This window comes from Callithrix jacchus, chromosome 14 (assembly GCF_049354715.1).
Source record: "Callithrix jacchus isolate 240 chromosome 14, calJac240_pri, whole genome shotgun sequence".
Classification (NCBI taxonomy): Eukaryota; Metazoa; Chordata; class Mammalia; order Primates; family Cebidae; genus Callithrix; species Callithrix jacchus.
Window position 1 is genome coordinate 39175121 of NC_133515.1, and position 21609 is coordinate 39196729.

Sequence of the window (21609 nt, forward strand, 5' to 3'; positions counted from 1 at the left end):
GCAATGGATGCAGAATCCCAGGTCCCACCAGAGATCAACCCTGCCTGACCATGGAGGGCATTCTGACCCAGGTGGCCCCTGAACAACCTTTTGGGAACCCCTTCCCATAACCCTATGGGGCTGAGGGTGAGTGCAGACGAGGGAAAGGCCTCAGTTGGTTCAGAAACCAGGTGAACTAAGGTAGTCTCTTTCCACCTGGCCCACGTGCACATGCAGGCCTGGCCAGTCAGTGGTCAGTTCTGATGCTCTTTGAGAGGCCACAACGTGGATGGGGGAGGCAGTGTATAAACAGACTTCGTCCAACAGGTGAGCTGAAGCCCTCAGCAGCCCTGCATCACAGCAGCCTCACTGCCAGAATGCGCTCTGCTCTGGAAGGAGGCATCTGGAACAGCTCCATGGGTTCATGGAGGTCCATCTGTCAGAGTCTCTGCTCGGTACCCCAAGAAGGCAGCTCCTCCAGAGCTGGCAGAGATGCAGCTGTGGATGCAGCTGGGGCCTCTTGCAGCCTCAGGGCCACCTGACTGGAGACTTACAAGCCCCAGGTGGGCACTGGAAAATGAAGTAAGAAACCAACAGGAGGGGGTGGGGGCAAACAGAGCAATACTTCCACATCTTTTCCCCAATCCAGCATTTCTTGAGTGTACTCTTGGTTCCACTCTTTCCTGGGAATTAAAGCAAACCAGCAGAGGAGCCAGAAATCTTTCTATGTCCTCTCCCACCCCGAGTATGAAAGATGAGCGAGTGGGAAGGGGAGGGTGAGCACAGACCACGGGCTAAATGAGTAACAGCTCACCGCTGCCGTCAAGCAAAACCCAGGGAAACCCCAGGACACGCTGAACCAGATGCATAACTGCTACAGAGGCATTAGAAATCAGCTCATGTCCTCAATCCCACCTTCTTTTTATTCAGGTGGAGAGGCAGGAATCCTGACCCCTGCTTAACAACAGCAGGGATTCCCATCTCTCCAAGGACATAGTCCTCAAGCCTTTGAAGAGGTGGAAGTTCCCTTGTTCCTGGGTCCCACCAAGGCAGGTAGACATCATCACCATCCTGGCTCCAGGGGCAGCAGAGACCAGTGAGGGGTGGGGACCTGAGGGTCTGGAACCACTGCCAAGAGTGAATTGGCATGCCCCAGACAGCTCCATCAAGTAATAGTGCTCCCCAACTACAAACAAAGGCTGACATATAAAATGCAAACACCAAGAGGGCACTGTGGCTCATGCCTGTAATCTCAACAGTTGGGGAGGCCAAGACGGGCAGACCCAGAGGTCAAGACCAGCCTGGGCAATATGGCAAAACCCCATCTCTATAAACAATACAAATAGCTGGGTGTGGTGGTACAAACCTATAGTCCCAGCTACTAGGGAAGCTCAGGTGGGAGGATCACTTGAACCCAGAGGTGGAGATTGCAGTAAGCCAAGATCGCCACCACTGCACTCCATGCTGGGTAACAAAGCAAGGCTCTGTCTTAAGTGGAAAAAAAAAACAAATGCTACGATAAAGATTAGCACATGGATAGTAATAAACTTCATGTAGGACATATCGGGTTGAGGGGATGCATATACTATGGAGAACAGTAAAAGAAAAAAGGCACTACACTGGGCACATATAAGCTCTGCTTCCAGCCTTTATGAGTCCTCATCCCTTAAGGGAAGTTGCAGATAAGTTTGTGCTACCTTGGAATGACTGGGAACTAAGAAAGCAGTTCTCCCAACTAGTTAGCACTAATGAGGGTTAATGACAAGTGGGCTGTGGGTCTCAGGATAATAATGAGATACAGGCTCAGAGGGCTCCTCCCTGATGTCTGCATGTGGGAAAATGGCCCAGGACCTCCTTTTTCCTGTGGGGACAAGGCGGGTGCCCCATCTGTTATCCGGATCACAGCCTGCAGGCTTGGAGCCAGGGCTGCTTGAGATTCTGCTCCTCACGTTGGCCCAGGCTGTCACACTTTGAAGAGGTGAAGCTCACTGCCTCTCTCATCAATCTGATGCCATGGCATTTATTAAAAGGATTTACTGCATGCTAGGCTTTGTGCCAGGCACTGGGGACATGAAATGGAGTGAGATGAGCACCCCACCACTAGGAACTCACACCCAGACATACAGTATTGCCACAGAGGTACAGACAATGTACCACAAAGACTTGAGGGAGAAAGGGACAGCAGTGTCAGAGAAGGCAGCAGAGAGCAGCTGGATTTCTAATATGCCAGCAAAGATGCGATACAAAGTATAACAGAAAAGATCCCATTCCCAAAGCAAAACAGCAGCTACAGCACACCTAAGAAGAAACTTCACAAGAAATGTGTAAGAAGAAAACCTTCAAATGTTTCATTTATTTTGTTTGTTGGGTTTTTATTAGAGACAGAGTCTCCTTCTGTCGCCCAGACTGTAGTGCAGTGGCCACATCATAGCTCACTGCAGCCTCCAACTCGTCAGACAAAGCGATCCTCCCACACCTGCCTCCCAAGTAGCTGGGAGTATAGGCATGCATCACCACACCCAGCTAATTTTGTTTTATTTTTTGTAGAAACGAGGGGCGGCGGGGGTCTCACTATGTTATTCAGGCTGATCCCAAACTCCCGGCTTCAAGCAGTCCTCCCGCATCAGCCTCCAAAACCACTGGTGTTACAGGCATGAGCCACCAAACCTGGCCCTAAAACTCTGATGAACACACAAGACAGACTAGAATAAATGGAAAGATATACTTCCCTTTCTCCGGATAGGAAGACTCATTGTAAAGCTGTCTATTCTCCCTAAAATAACCTGTAAGTTTCATGTGATTCCAACTGAAAAATCCCAGTATTTTTCACAGAACATGACAAGTTGTTTATAAGCTTATTTGGAGAAAGAAATGCTTTTTTAAAAAAGGCAAGAAAAAGTATGTTTTAAACCAAATTGTTATATAAAAATGGTGGTAATTAAAGCAATGGAATACACAGACTCAACAAATAGTTAATGAAAGTGAAAGAGGCCTTAAAACACCCATGATTGTAAGAGTATTTATGAAATGTTTAAGGTAGAACTCATACACCACAAGGGAAGCTACAAAAATAAATAGATTGGGGATAATCAGCTTCCTATTTAGGGAAAGTTCAATCCCTATCTTATATCACATACAAAAATAAATCTCACCTTAGAAATATGAATATCTAAAATAAAACTTTAGTAAAAACAAGACAAAACACTGAATTCTGGTTGTATAAAAATCAAATTTTTATGACAGACACAATGAAAGACCAAATAGGCCAAAAATTTTTTTTCAAAATATAACAGAAGTTAGTATCAAAACCCTGATTATGATGAAAGCTATACTATGTTTTCTAATTTAAGAGGACAAAAGAGGGCTGGGTGTGGTGGCTCACACCTCTAATCCCAGCACTTTGGGAGGCCGAGGCAGGGGCGGATCGCCTGAGGTCGGGAGTTCAAGACCAGCCTGACCAACATCGAGAAACCCCGTCTCTACTAAAAACACAAAATTAGCAGGTCGTGGTGGTGCATGCCTGTAATCCTAGCTACTCAGGAAGGCTGAGAGAGAAGAATCGCTTGAACCCAGGAGGCAGAGGTTTCGGTGAGCTGAGATCACGCCATTGCACTCCAGCCTGGGCAACAACAGCAAAACTCCATCTCAAAAAAATAAAAATAAAAAGATGGCAAAAGAGGTATCATCTCATTCCAGTTAGGATGGCTGTTTAGAAAGACAAAAAATAAATGCTGGCGAGGATGTGGAGAAAGGGGAACTCTAATGACTGTTGGTGTAATGTAATGTAAATTAGTATAGCCATCATGACTAAAACTAGAACTACCATATGATCCAGCAATGTCACTTCTGGGTATACGTCCAAAAGAATTGAAATAGGTGTGTCAAAGAGATATCTGCACTCCCATGTCTACCGTGGCAGTACTGACGACGTCCAAGATATGGAATTGACCAAAGTTATCAGTCAATGGATAAAGAACAGGTGGTACACACACATAATGGAACACTAGACAGTGATTTTAAAAAAAAACACAAAGTAAAAGTACTGTCATTTGTGGCAACATGGATGAGCTTGGAGGATATGTTAAATCAAATAAGCCAGGCACAAAAAGATAAATACCACATGTTCTCAGTCATCTGTGGAAGCTAAAAGAAAGTTGATCTCATAGAAGCAGAGAGAAAAATAGTGGTTATCAGAGGTGGGGGAGGGGAGGAGTGCAGGGGAAATAGCCAAAGGTTGGTTAACACATTAAACAGTACAGCCAGATAGGAGGACTAAGTTCCGGGGTTCTATAGCACTACAGGGCAACTATAATTAACAATTTATTGTTTGGTTGTATGTGTATGGAGTGGAGTACAGTGGTGTGAACATAGCTCACTACAGCCTCAAACTTCCTAGAATCAAGCAATCCTCGCACCTCAGCCTCCCAAGTAACTGGGACTACAGGCACACAACACTGTGTGGGGCTAATTTTAAATTTTTTGCTATAGAGAGAGGGGTCTCACTATGTTGCATAGGCTGGACTTGAACTTCTGGCCTCAAGCAATTCTGCTGCCTCAGCTTCCCAAGTAGCTGGGATTACAGGAGTGTGCCACTGTGCTTGGCTTATTGTATATTTTCAAATAGCTAGAAGAATACATTTTGAATGTTTTCAACACACAAAAAAATTAATAAATGTTTACAGTAATATTGTCATTACCCTGATTTAATGATTATACATTGTACACATGCATTGAAATACACTGTAACCCACAGATATGTATAATTATGTGTCAATTAAAAATAATAGTAAAAGAAAAAAAAAAAGACGGGAGAACCTATACATTTTTGTTGGGTTTTTTTTTTTTTTGGGAGATGTAGTCTCACTCTGTCCTCCAGGCAGGAGTGCAATGGCGTGCCATCTGGGCTCACTGCAACCTTTGCCTCCCAGGTTCAAGTAATTCTCCTGCTTCAGTCTCCCAAGTAGCTGGAACTACAGGCATATACCACCATGCCTGGCTAATTTTTGTATTTTAATTAGAGAGAGCATTTCACCATGTTGGCCAGGCTGATCTTAAATTCTTCACCTCAAGTGATCCTCCTACCTCAGCCTCCTAAAGTGCTAGGATTACAGATGTGAGAGCCACTGTGCCTTGCCTACATTTTGGATAATGTTTATCATGATGCATGTAAGAATCATGTCACTCTTTTTTATTTACCCCTATCTAACAGCACAGTGTCTGGCACACATGAGTTAGTAAACACTCACTGAATTTTTTTTTTTTTTTTTTAAGAGACAGGGTCTTGCTCTGTAGCCCAGGCTGGAATGCAGTGGCCTGATCATAGCTCATTGTAGTCTCCAATTCCTGGGCTCAAGCAAGTTCATCTTTTGTAGAGATGGAGGTCTCACTATAATGCCCCCACTGGTCTTGAACTCTTGGCCTCAAGCAATTCTCCAACTTAGCCTACCAAAGCACTGGGACTATAAGAATGAGCCACCATGCCCAGTCTAAATTCTTTTAAAAGAAAAGAACACTGATAGGCCGGGCGCGGTGGCTCATGCCTGTAATCCCAGCACTTGGGAGGCCGAGACAGGTGGATCACGACGTCAAGATATCAAGACCATCCCGGCCAACATGGTGAAACCCCATCTCTACTAAAAATACAAAAATCAACTGGGTGTGGTGGCACGTGCCTATAGTCCCAGCTACTCAGGAGACTGAGGCAGGAGAATTGCTTGAACCGGGGAGGTGGATGTTGCAGTAGGCCAAGATTATGTCACTGCACTCCAGCCTGGCGCCTGGCGACAGAGCAAGACTCTTTCTTAAGAAAAAAAAGAACACTGAGAATATATCTTAATATACTGAGAACATATTAAGAACTTGGCCAGGCGCGGTGGCTCATGCCTGTAATCACAGCACTTTGGGAGACAGAGGGGAATGGATCACGAGGTCAGGATATCGAGACCATCCTGGCCAACACAGTGAAACCCCATCTCTACTAAAATACAAAAAAATTATCTGGGCGTGGTGGTGCGCACCTGTAGTCCCAGCTACTCAGGAGGCTGAGGCAGGGGAATCGCCTGAACCTGGGTGGCAGAAGATGCCAGGAACCAAGATTGTGCCACTACACTACAGCCTGGAGGACAGAGCAAGACTCCATCTCAAAAAAAAAAAAAAAAAAAAAGAATTTTTGTGGATCAATAAAAAGACAATCTAAGAGTAATATGGATGTAATATGTAATGGACATAACAGGTAATATACAGAATAAGTGCAAAATGCCTAACATTTTTAAACATTCTCAACTTTACTAATAGAAGATATTAAAATGAGATATTTTACCTAGCCAAATGGCAAAAATTAAGTACAGATAATTCCTTACTCAGTGTTGGTGGAGAGGTAAATTTGATAGATACTATCAAATTACCTTTGGGGAGGGTAACTTGGTAATGTCAATTTCAATTAAAATTTCTTTTGTATGATTTTGTTCTATACAAACACTTAAGTAACCAAAAAAATCTATGTACAAGCATACTGATAACCTCACCATTTACAATTGCAAAAAAAATTTCGAACTATAAATATCCATCAATAAGAAACAAGTTAAATTACAACACAGCCACAAAATGAAACACTCAATAATCTTGTAAAAGGCAAAGATTGATGTACTAACATGGAAAGGTGTCTTTAACATATTTATGAGCAAATAAAAGACTACTAAAAATAAGTATGGTACAGTCGGGAGTTCAAGACCAGCCTGACCAACATGGAGAAATCCTGTCTCTACTAAAAATACAAAATTAGCTGGCTGTGGTGGCGTATGCCTGTAATCCCAGCTACTTGGGGGGCTGAGGCAGGAGAATCGCTTGAACCTGGGAGGCAGAGGTTGTGGTGAGCTGAGATCATGCCATTGCACTCCAGCCTGAGAAACAAGAACGAAACTCCATCTTAAAAAGAAAAAAAAAAGTATGGCACAGATTACTGCAGGAAGGCAGTACATTCATGTACTCATTTTTAAGTCTGGAAAGATTATAGTGATTATACTGGGGTGAAGAAGAAATAGGGATTCTCATACTTTTATATTGTTTATTTAAATGGGCATATATTATTATCATTGAAAATTCAAAACTTTCTTCATTGTGGGGGAAAAAAATGCTACCATTAGTTTCTAGGTTGAACTCAAAGTCCATCCTTTCTTCCTCTACCTGCCCATCCCTTTCTCCTGACCATCATGGCTCTCTAAGGAGTTAGGATAAAGAGTAAGAATCTCTTCCCCTGAGGCACTGCACCTTCTCTCTTGGGTGTGACCCTTGGTCCAAGTCATTCCTCTGATGACTTGAACAGGTTCAGACTGGGACAAAGAGGGCTGTCCCCACTGCACCAGGCCCTGCTGGACCCAGAGAGGGGAGACTGTGCCTTTATCACATGATCATTGTTACCCTACACTCTGCACTCTAAGGGAGGAACCAGAAATGGGTTTTCAGTGGAGCCCAGGAGGTGGTGTGTAAGAGATGCCCACCATATTTTTCCTGGCACTGTGGATCCCTCTCTTCTGTTCTCTCCATTCCTGGACACTTTTCATGGACTGAAGGATCCCATTGGACCATGTTTTCTAGAGGCTCATGAAAGATGCAGGGAGCAAGCCTTTAGCCTGCAGCCTAGACCAGCTCAGCAGGGCCATCAACTCTGGGTCAAAGTCTCGGTTTTTCTTCTGGCACATAGCGTCATTTCTTCTGGTGCTAATGTATAGACTTTTCTAAATACTACCCAAACTTTCATTTAGGCTTAGGATATGCTCTCATTCTAGGCAAGAAATTCAAACTGATTTTGCTTAGGGAAAAACAATAATAATTCCACAGGTCCTAGTAGCTAAGCTAGAAGACTGTTACTAGGGTCCCTACTTGGGGGTTTAGAGACAAAGCCCAAAGGAATCACCACGTACTGCGCTGCCTAGCTGTGCCACTGAGCCATGCGCAGAGACTCTCCTTAGGGCCCCTACTGGGAGGAAGGGTCGTCGGGCTAAATCGGGGCTTGGAATTCTCATTCTGGGTATACCATCAAAACCTTTTCAAGAACTCCAGGCAAAAAATATCAAAACCGAGAGAATTAGGCCACAGTGGAACTTAGAGAAAGTCATATTTTTAAATGTATTTGTTATCAAAGAAGAAAAAAATGTGCTAAGGATCCAACCGAGAATCCGGAAAAAGGACATACCAAATAAACCTAAGGAAAAGACGATAATTTATGTAAGACTACAGCAGAAATTAATACTTGGGAAACTGCCCAACTGACAGATCTGTGTGCTTTTAAATTACATAAAACTCCAGCAAAGATACAGAAAAAAAGAAAAAATACACAATATTAGAAATGAAGTAAAAAAAAAAAATCACAGCTACTGAGGTAACTGAAAAGCAGTAACTTACAGATTATGCTAATAGATTTGAAAAGCATCACTTTCATGGAAAATACAAAGTAAACATTTAGTGACATTAGTTATGGGGAGTAGTGGAGAGATCAGAAAGCTGCAAAGACTTATAGCTTTAAAATATATTTTATTAATTATGAGAATTGCGACTCCTGCTTTTTATTTATTTATTTTTGCTCTCCATTTGGTAAGTTTTTTTCCAACCCTTTATTTTGAGTCTTTGTATACCTTTAGATATACCGTTAGATGTTAGATATACCGTTAGATTTAAAGCTACAAGGATACAAGGGTAAAAGGATTAATGTAATAATAAGAGATCTTAACACCCAGATACATAAGACCCATAATGAGATTTAGATTCAACGAGGCAGAAAATTGATAATGATATCCAGGACTTGAACTCAGATCCAGAACAATAAACTCAATAGAGCTCTCCATTTTAAACACACAAAATATACATTATCCACTTTAAACACACAAAATATTCATCGGCTATTATTGATACCTATTTTAGGAATGAAGTAATATTTCTTTTTCCCTCTTTTTCTCTTTTTCCCTCTTTTTTTCCTCTTTTTCCCTTTTTCTTTCCCCCCCCCAAAAAAAAGAGGGAAAAAAAAAAAAAGAAAGCTGCAAAGACCCATCCCTCAAAAAGGAATGGAATTATTTAAGCTGTACTAAATTATACCAAAGGATAAAGAAAAAAAGCTTTCACAGTCACTAATATATGAAGTTACTATTATTGTAATACTAACATCTGACAACAAAAACAATAAAGGAAAATTACAGGTCAATCTGATTCATAAATATAGATGCAAAACTCCTATGTTAATAAATCAAATCAAACAGCATGTTAAAAAAAAACCATTACCAAGTATAGTATATTCAAAGAATGCAAAAATAATTAAATAGAAGAAATACTATTTGATCTTCGAACCATGCTAAACAGACATGACAAAATCAAACATCCACTACTAATAGGAAAAAAACTTCTTAATAAAATTAATGAGACCATTTCTTCAGCATGATACAGAAGAATTCAAACAACCAGAAGACCTCAAACAATCAGCAATACCACACTTAACGGGTAAAACACTAGAGTCATTCACATCAAAGCGGAAAGAAAAATACTACGGAAAAAGACGTCCTCTACCCAGTACATATTTGGCAAATGAATTCAACATGCAAAGACGGTCCTAGGAGGGAGGCAGCAGTCTACAGACACAAGCATCAGCTCTGAAGTCAGATATCCTTGGCTTGGATTCCAGCTTCATCCCTTGTGAAACATCATCCTCCAGTCAAGCTCCTGGCCTGAATCTCAGTTTCCTTTCTGAAAAATGGGGCTACTACCACCTGCCTCAGAGCTGTCCTGAAAACTAAGAGAGAACTATGAAAACTTGGCCTCTGTGTGCCTGCCCTGCACATGGTAAATGCTCAATAAATGACTGCAGGTTATTATGTAGAGAAAAGTGTGCTACAATGTGGCATGACTCCATTTCTATAAACAACACTAAACAGGTATGTAGTACACAAAGAATAAAGTCTGGAGGGATACTCCAGTTAGCAATGATTATTAACTCATGCCTGTCATCCTCACTCATGCCTGTAACCCTTTGGGAGGCCAAGGTGGGGTGGATCCCTTGAGCTTAGGAGCTTGAGACCAGCCTGGACAACATGGTAAAACCCCATCTCTACAAAAAATACAAAAATTAGCTGAGCGTGGTGGCATGCGCCCATAGTCCTAGCTACTTAGGAGGCTGAGACAGGAGGATGGCTTGAACCTGGGAAGCAGAGGCTGCAGTAAGCCGAGATCGAGCCACTGAACTCCAGCCTGGGGGGCAGGCTATCTCACAAAAAAATGACTAACTGGACTGAGAAATTATGGGCAAATTCCTCCCTTTCGATCCTTTCTATTTTCTTTTATTTTCCTTTTAGTAGAGATGGGGGTCTCGCTATGTTGCCCAGGCTTATCTTGAACTCCTGGCCTCAAGTGATCCTCCCTACTTTGGCCTCAAAGTTCTGGGATTGTGGCATGAGCCACACACCCAGCCCTATTTCTATTTTCTAATTTTTCAAAAGAATATTTATTACTTACATAATCAAAAAAGAGAATAAGACGCAAAAAAATATATAGATTTTTGGATTCACCTAAGAGAGGGTTTTGGATTCACCTAAGAGAGGGGACTGGGACACCTAAAGCCCGGGTGGAAAAGAAACTAAAGGTAATAAGGGAGAGAGTGACACCAGGGAGGGGCTGGAAGGGTCCCCTACCCTTCCCTGCACTCTATCACAGGAGGAACCCACTCAGTTTCAGGAGGGCACACATATATGTGAAAAGTATTTAAAGGTATTTATTCCCAGTGGAGGCCAAGCTGAAGCTCTCCAGGCCCAAAGCCAGCATGCAGTACTGTACTATGGCCTGGCCTGGCCTGACCTTTGTCCAAATGCCGTAGAAATTCTGGCCAATGGAAACAGAGTGAGGGTACTTATTTCTTGAGCCAGGTGCCGATTACACAGGCATTTACTTGTGAAAATTCACCAAACTGTACATAGTATGTGCCTCCTGTGTGTACGCTATACTTCAATTTTAAGAGTTTTTAAAAATTAAAAACTAAGGAGAAAATTCAGTTTCTATCATTTGCTGTAGTTTCCCACTTAAGTTCTGGTTTTAAAAACTATGAACTCATGGAACAGTCTCATGAAACATGAAACAACACTAAATCCAGTATTTTGTCTGACATGTCTGTCTTCACTTTTGCAGACTCTGTATTATCATTAAAATTATCAATGAAAAAGAACAAATTTCTGGGGCAATCCAGGAGTATGGGAGAGGGAGGGAGACCCAAACTGGATATGGCAGCTGCTCTCAACTCTGACTGCATATTCAAATTACCTGGGGAGCTTTGAAAAATGCTGGAGCCCAGGTTCCACTTGACACCAGTAACAGCAGACTCTAGGGTGCTGAGGCCCAGGAATTGATAGTTTCTTTTCTGAAATCTCCTCAGATGATTCTAATATGCAGTTGGTGTTGAGAACTACCAAACTCATTGAACCAGAGGGACTGGACCCTGGAAACACTCTTGGCAAGTTGAAGCATGGCCCTGCCTGTCCCGGTGGCGGCCGTAGGGGTGGGAGCATTTAGGTGAGGTAAGCTTAGGGATGAAGTGCCCTGGCATCCACCCAGGTCCTCCTCCACATCCGGCTTCCCCCAGACCTCTGGCAACGACCCAGCAGGGAGCAACACTCCCCACATGGAGGCAGCAGCATCTGGAAGGTGACGGGGAGGGGCTTCCCAGGGTGGACACGGAGTCCCAGCTTCTGGCTCCCAGCCAGGGTGTTCAGACTGCTTTGGCCCACTTGCCAGTACAGCCCTAAGACACACGCCACTCCAACCACACAACCCCAGAGAGCTCAGCCCTAACTACTACCCAGGGTCCAAATGACGCCTCTGGAAACCCGCAGCTGGAAAACAGGAAACCAAGGAGAAATAACAGTGGGAGGAAAGGCCACAGGGCAGAGGTTGCCGTACAGCTCAACTATCAGGTAGGACCTGGCTCAGAGACTAGTGGCAGGGCTAGTGAGGAGGGCGATGCCACACAGCCCACCTGCCCAGAGCTTCCAGCCCTCATACCTGAAGCTCTATGCCACCCTTGTCTTGAGCCCATTCTACCTAACTGTGCAGCAGGAGCCCATGGGTTTGACTCTAGCAGATAGCTATCCTGACTGGGCAGCCTTTTGGCATCTTACACATTACCTGGATGATTGACACAGAGCCCTGGGCCCATGCTTCATAAAGCATGTCCGTGGAGGCTCTCTCTGCGCAGTCTAGGTTTTAGAGCTGAGATCAAAGCATAAGGGAGGACCAGGGATGGACTGAAGCCATGAAGAGTGTCCTAGGATGGAGAGGACAGCAGCAGAAAGAGATTCACAGTGCCAGGAAAAAAATATGGTGGCTATCTCTTGGGTACCACCTCCAGGGCTCCCCTGAAAACCCTTTTCTGTATTCCTCCCCTAGTACTCAGGGTATAAGGCAACAATGATCCATGTGACGAAGACACAGTCTCCTCTCTCTGGGTCCAGCAGGGCCTGATGCAGTAGGGACCTGTGCCCCAGCGTGAACTTATTCAAGCCACCAGAGGAATGACTTGGCCAAGCATCACACTCAAGGGAGAAGATGCAGCAGAGAAAGTTGGTCTGGGGATCCAGATAGTGCTTTCAGTTCAGAATCCCTTCAAGGGCCTCTCTCTGCCTCCTATAGGAGTTACCAGCCTCCCTTAGCTCTTCCCCATCTGCAGAGTAGCCAGCAGGAGTCAGAGATGGAGCCTTTCTGAGGTACAGGAAGGTGGACTTGCAGGATATGGTTCCTTCTGTAAATTCCATCTGCTTAGCAGGGCTAGGAACCAAGGCCTGCAGGCTAGAAAAACAAACTCCTGTGGACAAGGATTTTGGGAGAGGCAGTGGATGCTGCAGAGGAGGCAAAGAGAACAACTCAGTCAGCAGGGCTCAGAGCTCAGGAGCTCAGTGTCAGGGACAAGTTGCAAACTCTTTCAATGCTTTTGTTTCCTTTGCAAAGCCCATGAGGTTAGGATTACATGGAGGAAAAATGCCTGGAGGCGGGGCTGAGAAATCCAATTACTTAAGCACCAAGGGCATAAGAGTTCCAGGCCACAGAGGTAACCAGGATTTCTTTAGACCCTAGTCTTCCTATCCTTGGAATGTTTGCCTCTTAAGGAATATTTCTGTGGCAAGATACTGTTACCCGCCCCCCAACCCTCCCTTCCCACTCTCCTCTAACTAAGGCAGCCAGGATAGAAGAAAGTTGGTATTTTTACTTTTGTGTCTAACCTTTAGCATCTCAAATAAAAAGGTCATGATCCTCAGCAGGAGAAAAGTACAGGGAAGATGGCTAAACTCATGCTGTCAGAAACATTGAGATGTCTGTGTTTATAGAAATCAGGGCAGATTTTACGATCAACCCCCAGAGGAAAAAGTGTATACCTCTAGGTTATTACGAGCCACCACATGGAAAAGCTCAAAATTCAAAATGGCCTGCCTGTGGCAATGGTGCTTTAGTCTCCTGCATGATCAAGTCCCCACTAGCATCCACAGGAGACCTGGCCTCCTCTTCCACTGTTCTCTTCCTCCAAGGCATGCAGTTAACACACACACACAGTCCTGCCCTTTCAGGGACTCCATGGGCTCTGACCAGCCTCCATCAGGTTCCCAGACTTGCAGAAGTGAAAGAGAAGGCAGACGGCATCCTTATCTACAGAAGCTGAGATACAAGTAAATCTTTTGGGGCACTCAAGAGAATTTCTGGGACAAAAAGATCTCTACTCTTTCAAGCTTTGTCTATAAGATGAGGGTATAGAAGAGTGAAAAAGTCATGTCCAGAAAGGGTGGGGAGGCCTCAAAACAGAGACCCTCAGCTCTCCCAGAAAAAAGTTCAAAAGCAGTGCTATTCAGGATATGGCCCGTCAACTGCTTAACACCAATCCACAGCCACATGTATACAAGAACCAAGAGGAAGCCTTTAGGAAGCATTAGAGCAATTTAAAGCTACCAAGACATCCAAGGGCATGATCACTAGGGTCGTCTGACTTTGGATGGTGCTGGGCCACACGTGCAGCAAGCTGCAGACTCGCTGTATAAAGTGGGACCATGTTTTGGTTTTATAATGTTTTGGGAACACTGCAAAAACAAACGAAAACACAAAAACTGGTCCTTCCCCAGATTTAGTCTGAGGAAGAATTAACTTTGGAAAGCAGTCCCTTCACTTTATACAGAAAGTTGAAGTCCAAAGACAGTAAGTGACCTCCCCAAGGTTAATGACAGAACTCAAGAGTAGGAGTAGAAAACAGGGAGGAAGGAAACTAACAATTGCCCTTCTCACCCTCTTCCTCTCAATCAGTGGGTCTCACTGAAACCCCTTAAGAAGTAAGGGCTACAGGATCCACACTCTTAATGAATCCAAGGCAATTTCAGGTTCATGGTAGATTGCTCAGGCACAGTATTTCCATCCAGCTTTCTGAATCTCAAATCCAACACGTCTAACGCCAACACGTGCCTTTCAAAACTAAGCTCCCTTCCCAGCTAGTCCATTTCTGACCCCATTGCCCTCCTCTGTCATTGCTAGGTCCCGGAAACACTGACTTATTGAAAACAAACTTGGCATGTTGATTCTTCCTTCAAAGTCCCTTGAGGTTCTCTGAGCCAGAGAGAAAGTAAATGTAAAGTGCTGGGTGCATCTGGGGTGAGGATTCTGTCTGCCATGTGCAAGTTCACAGCCCCAAACACAATGTTGAGGTCAAAAAGCATTCAATATATAAAACACAAAAGCTGCCACTGCTGGCTTTCCCACTCAAGAGTTATAATTTTAGGTATTAACAGTTTAGTCAATGTCTTTTACTTCCAATAGTTTCATGAGAATCAAATAACAATGATTTATCTTATTTTTCAGGACCTAATGCTGTACCCAGAACATGATAAATGCTTAGTGGATGCTGAAAGACAAAGGGAAGAAGAAAGGGGGAGAAACTAGATAGGGATAGAGGTCATAATCCTAGATAGTACAATAATCTACAGATTTTAATCATTCAAGCTTTCCCTGCCTCCTATTTGCCTAAAAGCCTCCTAATCTAGCTCCTTTTCCAAAGCTGTGGAGAGGCTGAGAACAAGGGGGAGTCCTCAGCTAACTGCCAGATGCCCGGGTGTGAGAGGAAATGAGGCTGAAAGCCCATGAGGTCAAGGGTAGGAAAGAGAGGACTTAAGAGGATTGGGAGACCCAAAAGCTGAGCCAAACTATAGCCCCTCCCATACTCCCTGCCCCCACCCCCATCTAGCCAAACCATTTGCTGCAGCCTCCAGGGCATGGGAGGGGACTTGGCAAGACCACAAAGCCCAGTTCTAGCAGAAACCTCCATCTGCAGCTGGAGGGATCCCAGTGCCCAGGCCCCTCCTCACCAGACACAGCTAAAGGGCTGCAGTCGACCTCACAGCGGTCCCTGAGTGCAGCTCTAGGGCCCCTGCACCACTGTGGACAGGAGGGCTCTCCCATTAGCTCACTCGTGTATATTTGCAAAACTCTCTTCCTCTCCCATGACATTCAAAAAGGGTCACCAAGGAGATGTAGCTGAGCTCTAGACTCCAACTTCAGTTCTTATCACAGATGGAGAAAGCCCCCTCTCTCTCCATCCTCAACTCTGAAAATCTCTTGCTTAGTTCCTTCGCTGCTCCAGCTTGACATGCTCACCTGCTTCCACATCTCCCCAAGCTGGCTGCTGATTATAAACACACCCAAGAGAGAAGGGGTGGGAAACAGGAAGGAATGAGCAAGCAAGAAACAACTAGTGGGAAGGACCCACAGTGTATATAAAGTTGAGGATCACAGATCCTTGACAACAGGGCATTTTTGCAGTGGTCAAAAGGAGAGACAGAAGGCAGAGATCCTGGGCACAAGCCCAAAATAGTTTCCAGACATCCTCAGCCAGTCAAGGGTTCCCATGGGACAGAGTGTGGGAGCCGCGTGGGAGCCTTGAAAACAGGGTAGCCCGGTGTTCTCGGCACTGGGCACTCACTCCTCTCCAGGCTGCCAGGGAGGAGGTGGCAGCAACAGTGTCTGCTATAGCACGTTCCTTGGGATATCATGGGTGGACATGTAATACACCAAACAATAAAACATCAACTTGAATTTATCAAGCTTAACTCTGTGCCTATGCTAGGCACTACGTAGACTGATACATACATCGTAGATATTCTTGAAACCCTGGCAGGACTCAGCGCACAGTATATGTGTCTATTCCCACTGCCTACTAGATACCATTCTCCCATGGGGCTTCCTCAACCAGCATCCATCTCATGGGAACACAGATGACACCCCCCTTTGTCTTGTGTTCCCAAGTCTTGGTCTGATCTCATACCAGTCCAAATCAAGCTCACACATCAGACATATACTTCTTACATCATGACCTGATAATGGAAGAGCCTCTGGCAAAACTGCCTCACCCTGGGTATGCAGGACACTGTAGCCAACTGGCCACCTAAGGAAAGTCTATGCGGGGACCAGGGACAGAAGACTTAGAAGAGAGTTTTTGCTGGCAGTGCATATTGTTTCTCAGACAGACAACTGAACAGTAAAAACAAGCATAGATACAATCTCAGAGTTTTAAAAACTCGGCCGGCTCAGGCCCTACTCTGAAAAGGGGGAAGAGAGAAGACTTGTTAGGAGGGCTTCCTCTGGATTTTCAAGTAGCCCCTGCCACACGTCCACAACACTAAGGGCTGGGGTATTAGGCTGGGAGCCTCCAGCAGGACTGCGGAAAACCAGCCTCCATCTGGAGCCAGCTGAATGCAGGCAGGGAGACACAGAGAACACACTTGGAAAGAGCTGAGGAGAAGCGGGTCTGCCAGGGAGCCATCGCTACAGCGGGAGGGGGTGCTTCTGGGAGTAAACAAACCTGCCAGCCCATCCTTTCTCCCAACACAGAGGGAAGCTCTAGGCTAGCAAGGCTGGAGATACAGAGGAAGGAGGGGGCTGCCCCCTCCCTGAGTCCATCTGTCCTCATCCCCTTGGCCTGCTTTCCCCAGGCTGGGAGACAGAGCAGGTCTATTCCATGATCTCTGTGCCCACACCCCTGCAACAGCACATGAGGTGATTACAACTCCTCCAGCCAGCAGCGGGAGGCCAGGGAAGAAAGCGGAGGTGGAACCTGGGGGTTCTGCTCCGGAGAAGTGTAGAAGAGTATGTAGTGAGAGCCAGCACGAGGTGAGCTCAGCTCTCTCCTCCCTACTCACAGTATCAGCTGTACCAATTGCCCTCGGTTGCCTCTGAGTCTCCCACCGCCTCATCCCAGGTGATCACCCACTACTCCCAGTCTCACCAAAACACAACAACTCGACAGGGGAGCCAATGCCACCTGGCTCCTCCTTTCCAGGAGCTGCTCCAGAAGCAAAATTCACACCCTTCCCCAGGCACTTCCTTGCCTCAAGTTCCTTGGGACAAAGCCAGGGAATTATCCAGGCCTCCTGATCCACCCTGCAGCCTTGTCCAGAAGCCCCTATCTCCCACGTGGGAAGCAGAGCCCCTATCTCCCTCGTGGGAAGCAGAGCCCCTCCCTGCCAGCATCCCTATCCAGTCAGTGAGGTGGCAGGATGCCACTTCCAGCACCTCCACGGAGCTTCCCACAGCTTTCCCAGGAGGCGGGAGAATTTCCAGGCAGGAGACTAAGAGCATCTGGGGACACTAGCAGCTCACCCACCTGCTACCCAAGCAGCCAAGATCCCCGAAGACTCCTGCGGTTGAGGGGGCAGGTGGGCTGAGGCAGGGGCAGAAATGGGCTTCCTCTCTGCTAGGAAGTCTCATAAGCCCTGACCCTGCCCACCTGTCCCCATACTCCTTCCCAGCCTCTCCCTTCTTGGACTTGAGAGGCAGCTACACAGAGCCCCTTCCCAATCTGTTTTCTCTGCCCTGGGCCAACAGAGGATACTGCTGAGTAATCCCAAACTCACAGTGGCTCCTCAGCCCTGAAAAAGGGGACAAGCTCAAGGAAACCTACCGATCTGGTCCATGCCAATCTGGGAGAAATATGTGGTTTCCTAGTAATGGCTGATACTCCACTGGACTCTCCCCTCCCCTGCCCCAAATACCCAAGCTTCCCCCCTCCCTGCGCCCTAGACAACCACAGGGGAAGCTCAGTGCCCCCTTCTCAGCTTCCCACGCACCTGGGAACACTCTCTTCCCAGTCCCCTAGACACCAAGCCACACAGAGTAACAGCAGACGCCCGCCAGATTCCCAGTCATGATGTTGCATCAGCCCCCACCCTACCCAAAATATCCTCACCCCCACCACCTCCTCTTCTCTCCAGTCATCTCCATGGTGACAGCAGCATGACTAATGACACCCTATCAGCTTCAGACTCAGGAGCGCAATTCTCCCTCCCCCTTACGCCCCCCCCCCCGGGGATTTCTGCAGATTGGATGCAAACCAACAGTGCCAGGGACATTCTCGAGAGATTTCCAGAGGCAGGGGTAGGGAGTGGGTTGCATGTCTTAAAAAAACAAAACAGTTCAACAAACCAAACCCCAAACCCCAACTGCACCCAAAACCATCCAGCTGAGAAAGCAAAAAGAATCCAAACAAAACCCACACAGGCCTGAGAATTCATTGGCCGCCCACACCCCCGCCGCCCCTCCCCCTCAGCTGCTGCTACACACACAGTGGGAGATTAAGGGATCACCAGAGGAGACCCTTTATTTTTATCCAATCCGGTCAAACACTTCACCGCCACCACACACACGCGCAGACACACGCACGCACACACACAAGGTACCTTGACAGCCGCTCCTTGTCCCCACGGCCCGGCTCCTTCACCAGCCTTTATTTCCACCTGCAAAAGAAACCAAAGAGACGCATGAGCCAGGCGGGTATTGGGAAGGTAGCAAAGTCCTCCTGCTACAGCCCCCAGCCTCGCTGGAGGGGAAGGAGGCGAGCGGGAGGGGAGGCAGCGGGGCAAGAAAGGCTATCGGGGACCATCTTCCTGCCTCCAGCTGCCGCCCAGATCACGGCAGACGGGCTCCCTCACCTTCCAGTGTGTTTTTGTTTTCATTTCTCCTCTGAGAAGCCCCCCGAGATCTGGGAGGACGCCGCCCCCCCCCCACCTCCCGCCCGCGTCCGCCCGGCTTTCCCCAGCCCCGCGCGCTCTACCTCGGCCGGCCTCCTCTGGTGCATCGGCCGGCGGGCCTCCCATTATCCCCGCCGGAGGGAGCGCACGGAGGGAGGCACTGCAGAGGAGGCGGTGGCCAGCTGCCGGCTGCGCTCCCCTCCCCGCCGCGGGGCTGGTGTGCGAGGGGGGCGGCGCGCTCGCCAGCCAATCCCCGCGGCCGGCCCTGCCCCCGCCCGGCGGACCTACCCAGCCGGGAGGCGGGGGCGCCGCCGAGGGTGCTGCTGAGCCGCGCTGGCGGCTTCCCAGGCCCGCCGCGCCGCTCCCCGGCAAGCTGGGGCATCCCAGGGCACCCCCGGCCTCCTCCCGCGGGGACCCCGAAGGTAATACCCAGAAGGCGTCCTCTGCGCCTCCAGGGTCAAAGATGACAGACTGTGCCTCCGGGCGGGGCGGAACTGAGCGCAGCGGAGCAGACGCTGGGGGGATTCCCGCTCTGCCACTCTCTAACCCCAGCAACATCCTGGCAGCAGCTAGGACAGCACCAAGCCCTGTGACAACAGCATGAGGTGCAACAGCCCCTTCATCCTCAAAGAAGAGCCTAAGCAGCACAAACCTTTACTCCATTCTGCAGATGAGGAGATACAGTAAGTGAAACAACATACCCAAGGTGACACAGCTAGGAAACAGCAGAGCCAGGACTCCGAGCCAGGTCTGTCAGCTCTGAAGACCATACTCTTTAACAGCTATGCAGCTTTCCTCCTCCCTGCTCCAGCACCCACCTCAGAAAACAGGCTCCTCCTCCCACACCTCCTGTGTCAACCCTGCCTTCCTCCACACAAACACAAACACCCATACCTCACTCTAGGATTATCCCCTACCCCCGCCAGAACATACCCACCCAAGACAGCCTCCCCCCCACCACCCCACGATGGGTTCTCCACTCCTGGAAAGGCTACAGGAGGTACCTGCCAAGGGCCCCCAGACCTCGGAGAAAGGCAGAGGAGGGGAGGCAGCCGAGACCCCAAGAGCTCTGGCCTTCCAGTTTCCAGACTCAGCCTTTGAAAGGTTCACCAGGAGGCTGAAAGTGGGGCCAGATGATAAAGAACAGAGAGGGGAGAGAAGGGCTCTGCAGTCTACTCCTGGATTTACTTCCTGGGCCGCCTGGGTCACATCGTTCTCTACCCCAATCCTTCCCTGTAGCTGAACACCCCTGAGCTTCTGCCTCCCAGGAAGGTGACTTCCATACTTTGGGAGCCACAAACTCCAGGCTCTACCACTACCTAGCTGGTTGTAACTTATCTTTCGTAGCCTCTCTTTGCTCATCTATAAAACTGAACTACGAATAGCAGCTACCTCATCCAGTTTTGAGTATTCACTGCAGGTGAATCAATTTCTAGAAGAGCTCACTGGGTGCTCCTTCTCATTCTCACAGATGAATAAGCTAAGGTCAGGGAGAAGTGACTCACAGGATTCATTAGGATGTGTGACAGCCCCTGACCCAGTGATTCGCTCTCCTACCCACTCCACCACAGATGCTTGTTGTCCCCTCCCTGGGGGACCAAAGTGGGTACTCAAAACAGGATGAGCTGCCTTTGGAGAGAAGCAAAGCTGGCCATCCAGTGAGGAGACTCCAGGAGGCATCAGGGCCCACACCTGCTTCTCCCTGTGAACAAAGGACAGCCCTCCTGGGCTCCTCCCAGGGTGGGGAGGAAGGCAGCTGGCAAAGCATGGCAAGAAACAGTGTCCTAAGCATGGCTCAGGTGGAACAATGGGTTTCTGTACCCCTCAACTTTGACAATGACCAGGCCAAGTGGGGTCCCTCCTTTATCATGGTCCCCAAAACCCCTGCCCTCCCACCCACCCCACAGTCTGCTGCTGGGTAGGAGAGACAAACACTGCTTGGATAGTAACAATTAGCACAGTTGCTGCAGTGGCTGCCACAGTTTATCAAGCCCCTGCTACATGCCAGGCCCTGTGCCAACCATATTGTAGGATCATCTCATTTGACTTACTCCACATACAACCTCACCTCTAACAGGGCAACCAAAGGACTTTGCGATGTTAGCTTACTCGCCTGTCAACACAGCTGGTGAGTGGTGGGCTGGAATTCAAATCTAGGTCCTTCTGTTTCCAATTCTCTAAGCTGTGTCTGTCTCTGCCAACCCCAGTGAGATACAAAGACGACCGAGGTCACTTGAACCTGATCACTTCCCTTTACATCCTGGATCTAGTAATGTTTTCATACCTCAGAGACGTCCCAGTGCTGTTCGTTCTGCCTGGATCCCTCTCCACCTCCCCTGACCTGGCAAGCTAATATGGTGCAAGGCTTAGTCCCCAGCTTCTCAGATCACCAAGTTCCCACGAGCGTCATCCACTCCTCCCGGGTCCTGACAGAGCAGTGTACTGCCTTGTCCAGGGCACCAGTCACAATGAGACACCCCCTTATTTATTTATACAGCAGTCCTCCCACGTGGGCAGGGGCCCTGTCTTCCCTACTTTCCTAGGTTCTGCACAGAGCTGGAATGTGCTGAGCCAAGTTTCTACACAAGGAGGGTGGAGAGGCAGGGGGCTG

General features: G+C 47.5%; 1 protein-coding gene across 6 annotated transcripts in view; it reads right to left on the minus strand.

The window, feature by feature from the left end:
- The window catches only part of TET3 (tet methylcytosine dioxygenase 3), a 119395-nt gene that overhangs the window by 84872 nt on the left and 12914 nt on the right, over positions 1–21609 (minus strand). For 2 of the 6 annotated variants that reach the window (XM_035272217.3, XM_035272220.3), the window contains exon 2: positions 18708–18764. In XM_035272217.3, coding sequence (XP_035128108.1) covers positions 18708–18764 — 57 coding nt within the window. Of the gene's footprint in view, positions 18271–18707; positions 18765–18959; positions 19593–19699; positions 19827–21609 lie in introns of those variants that run through there. The other 4 variants (XM_035272219.3, XM_078349042.1, XM_017964232.4 and 1 more) reach the window with 4 other exon arrangements.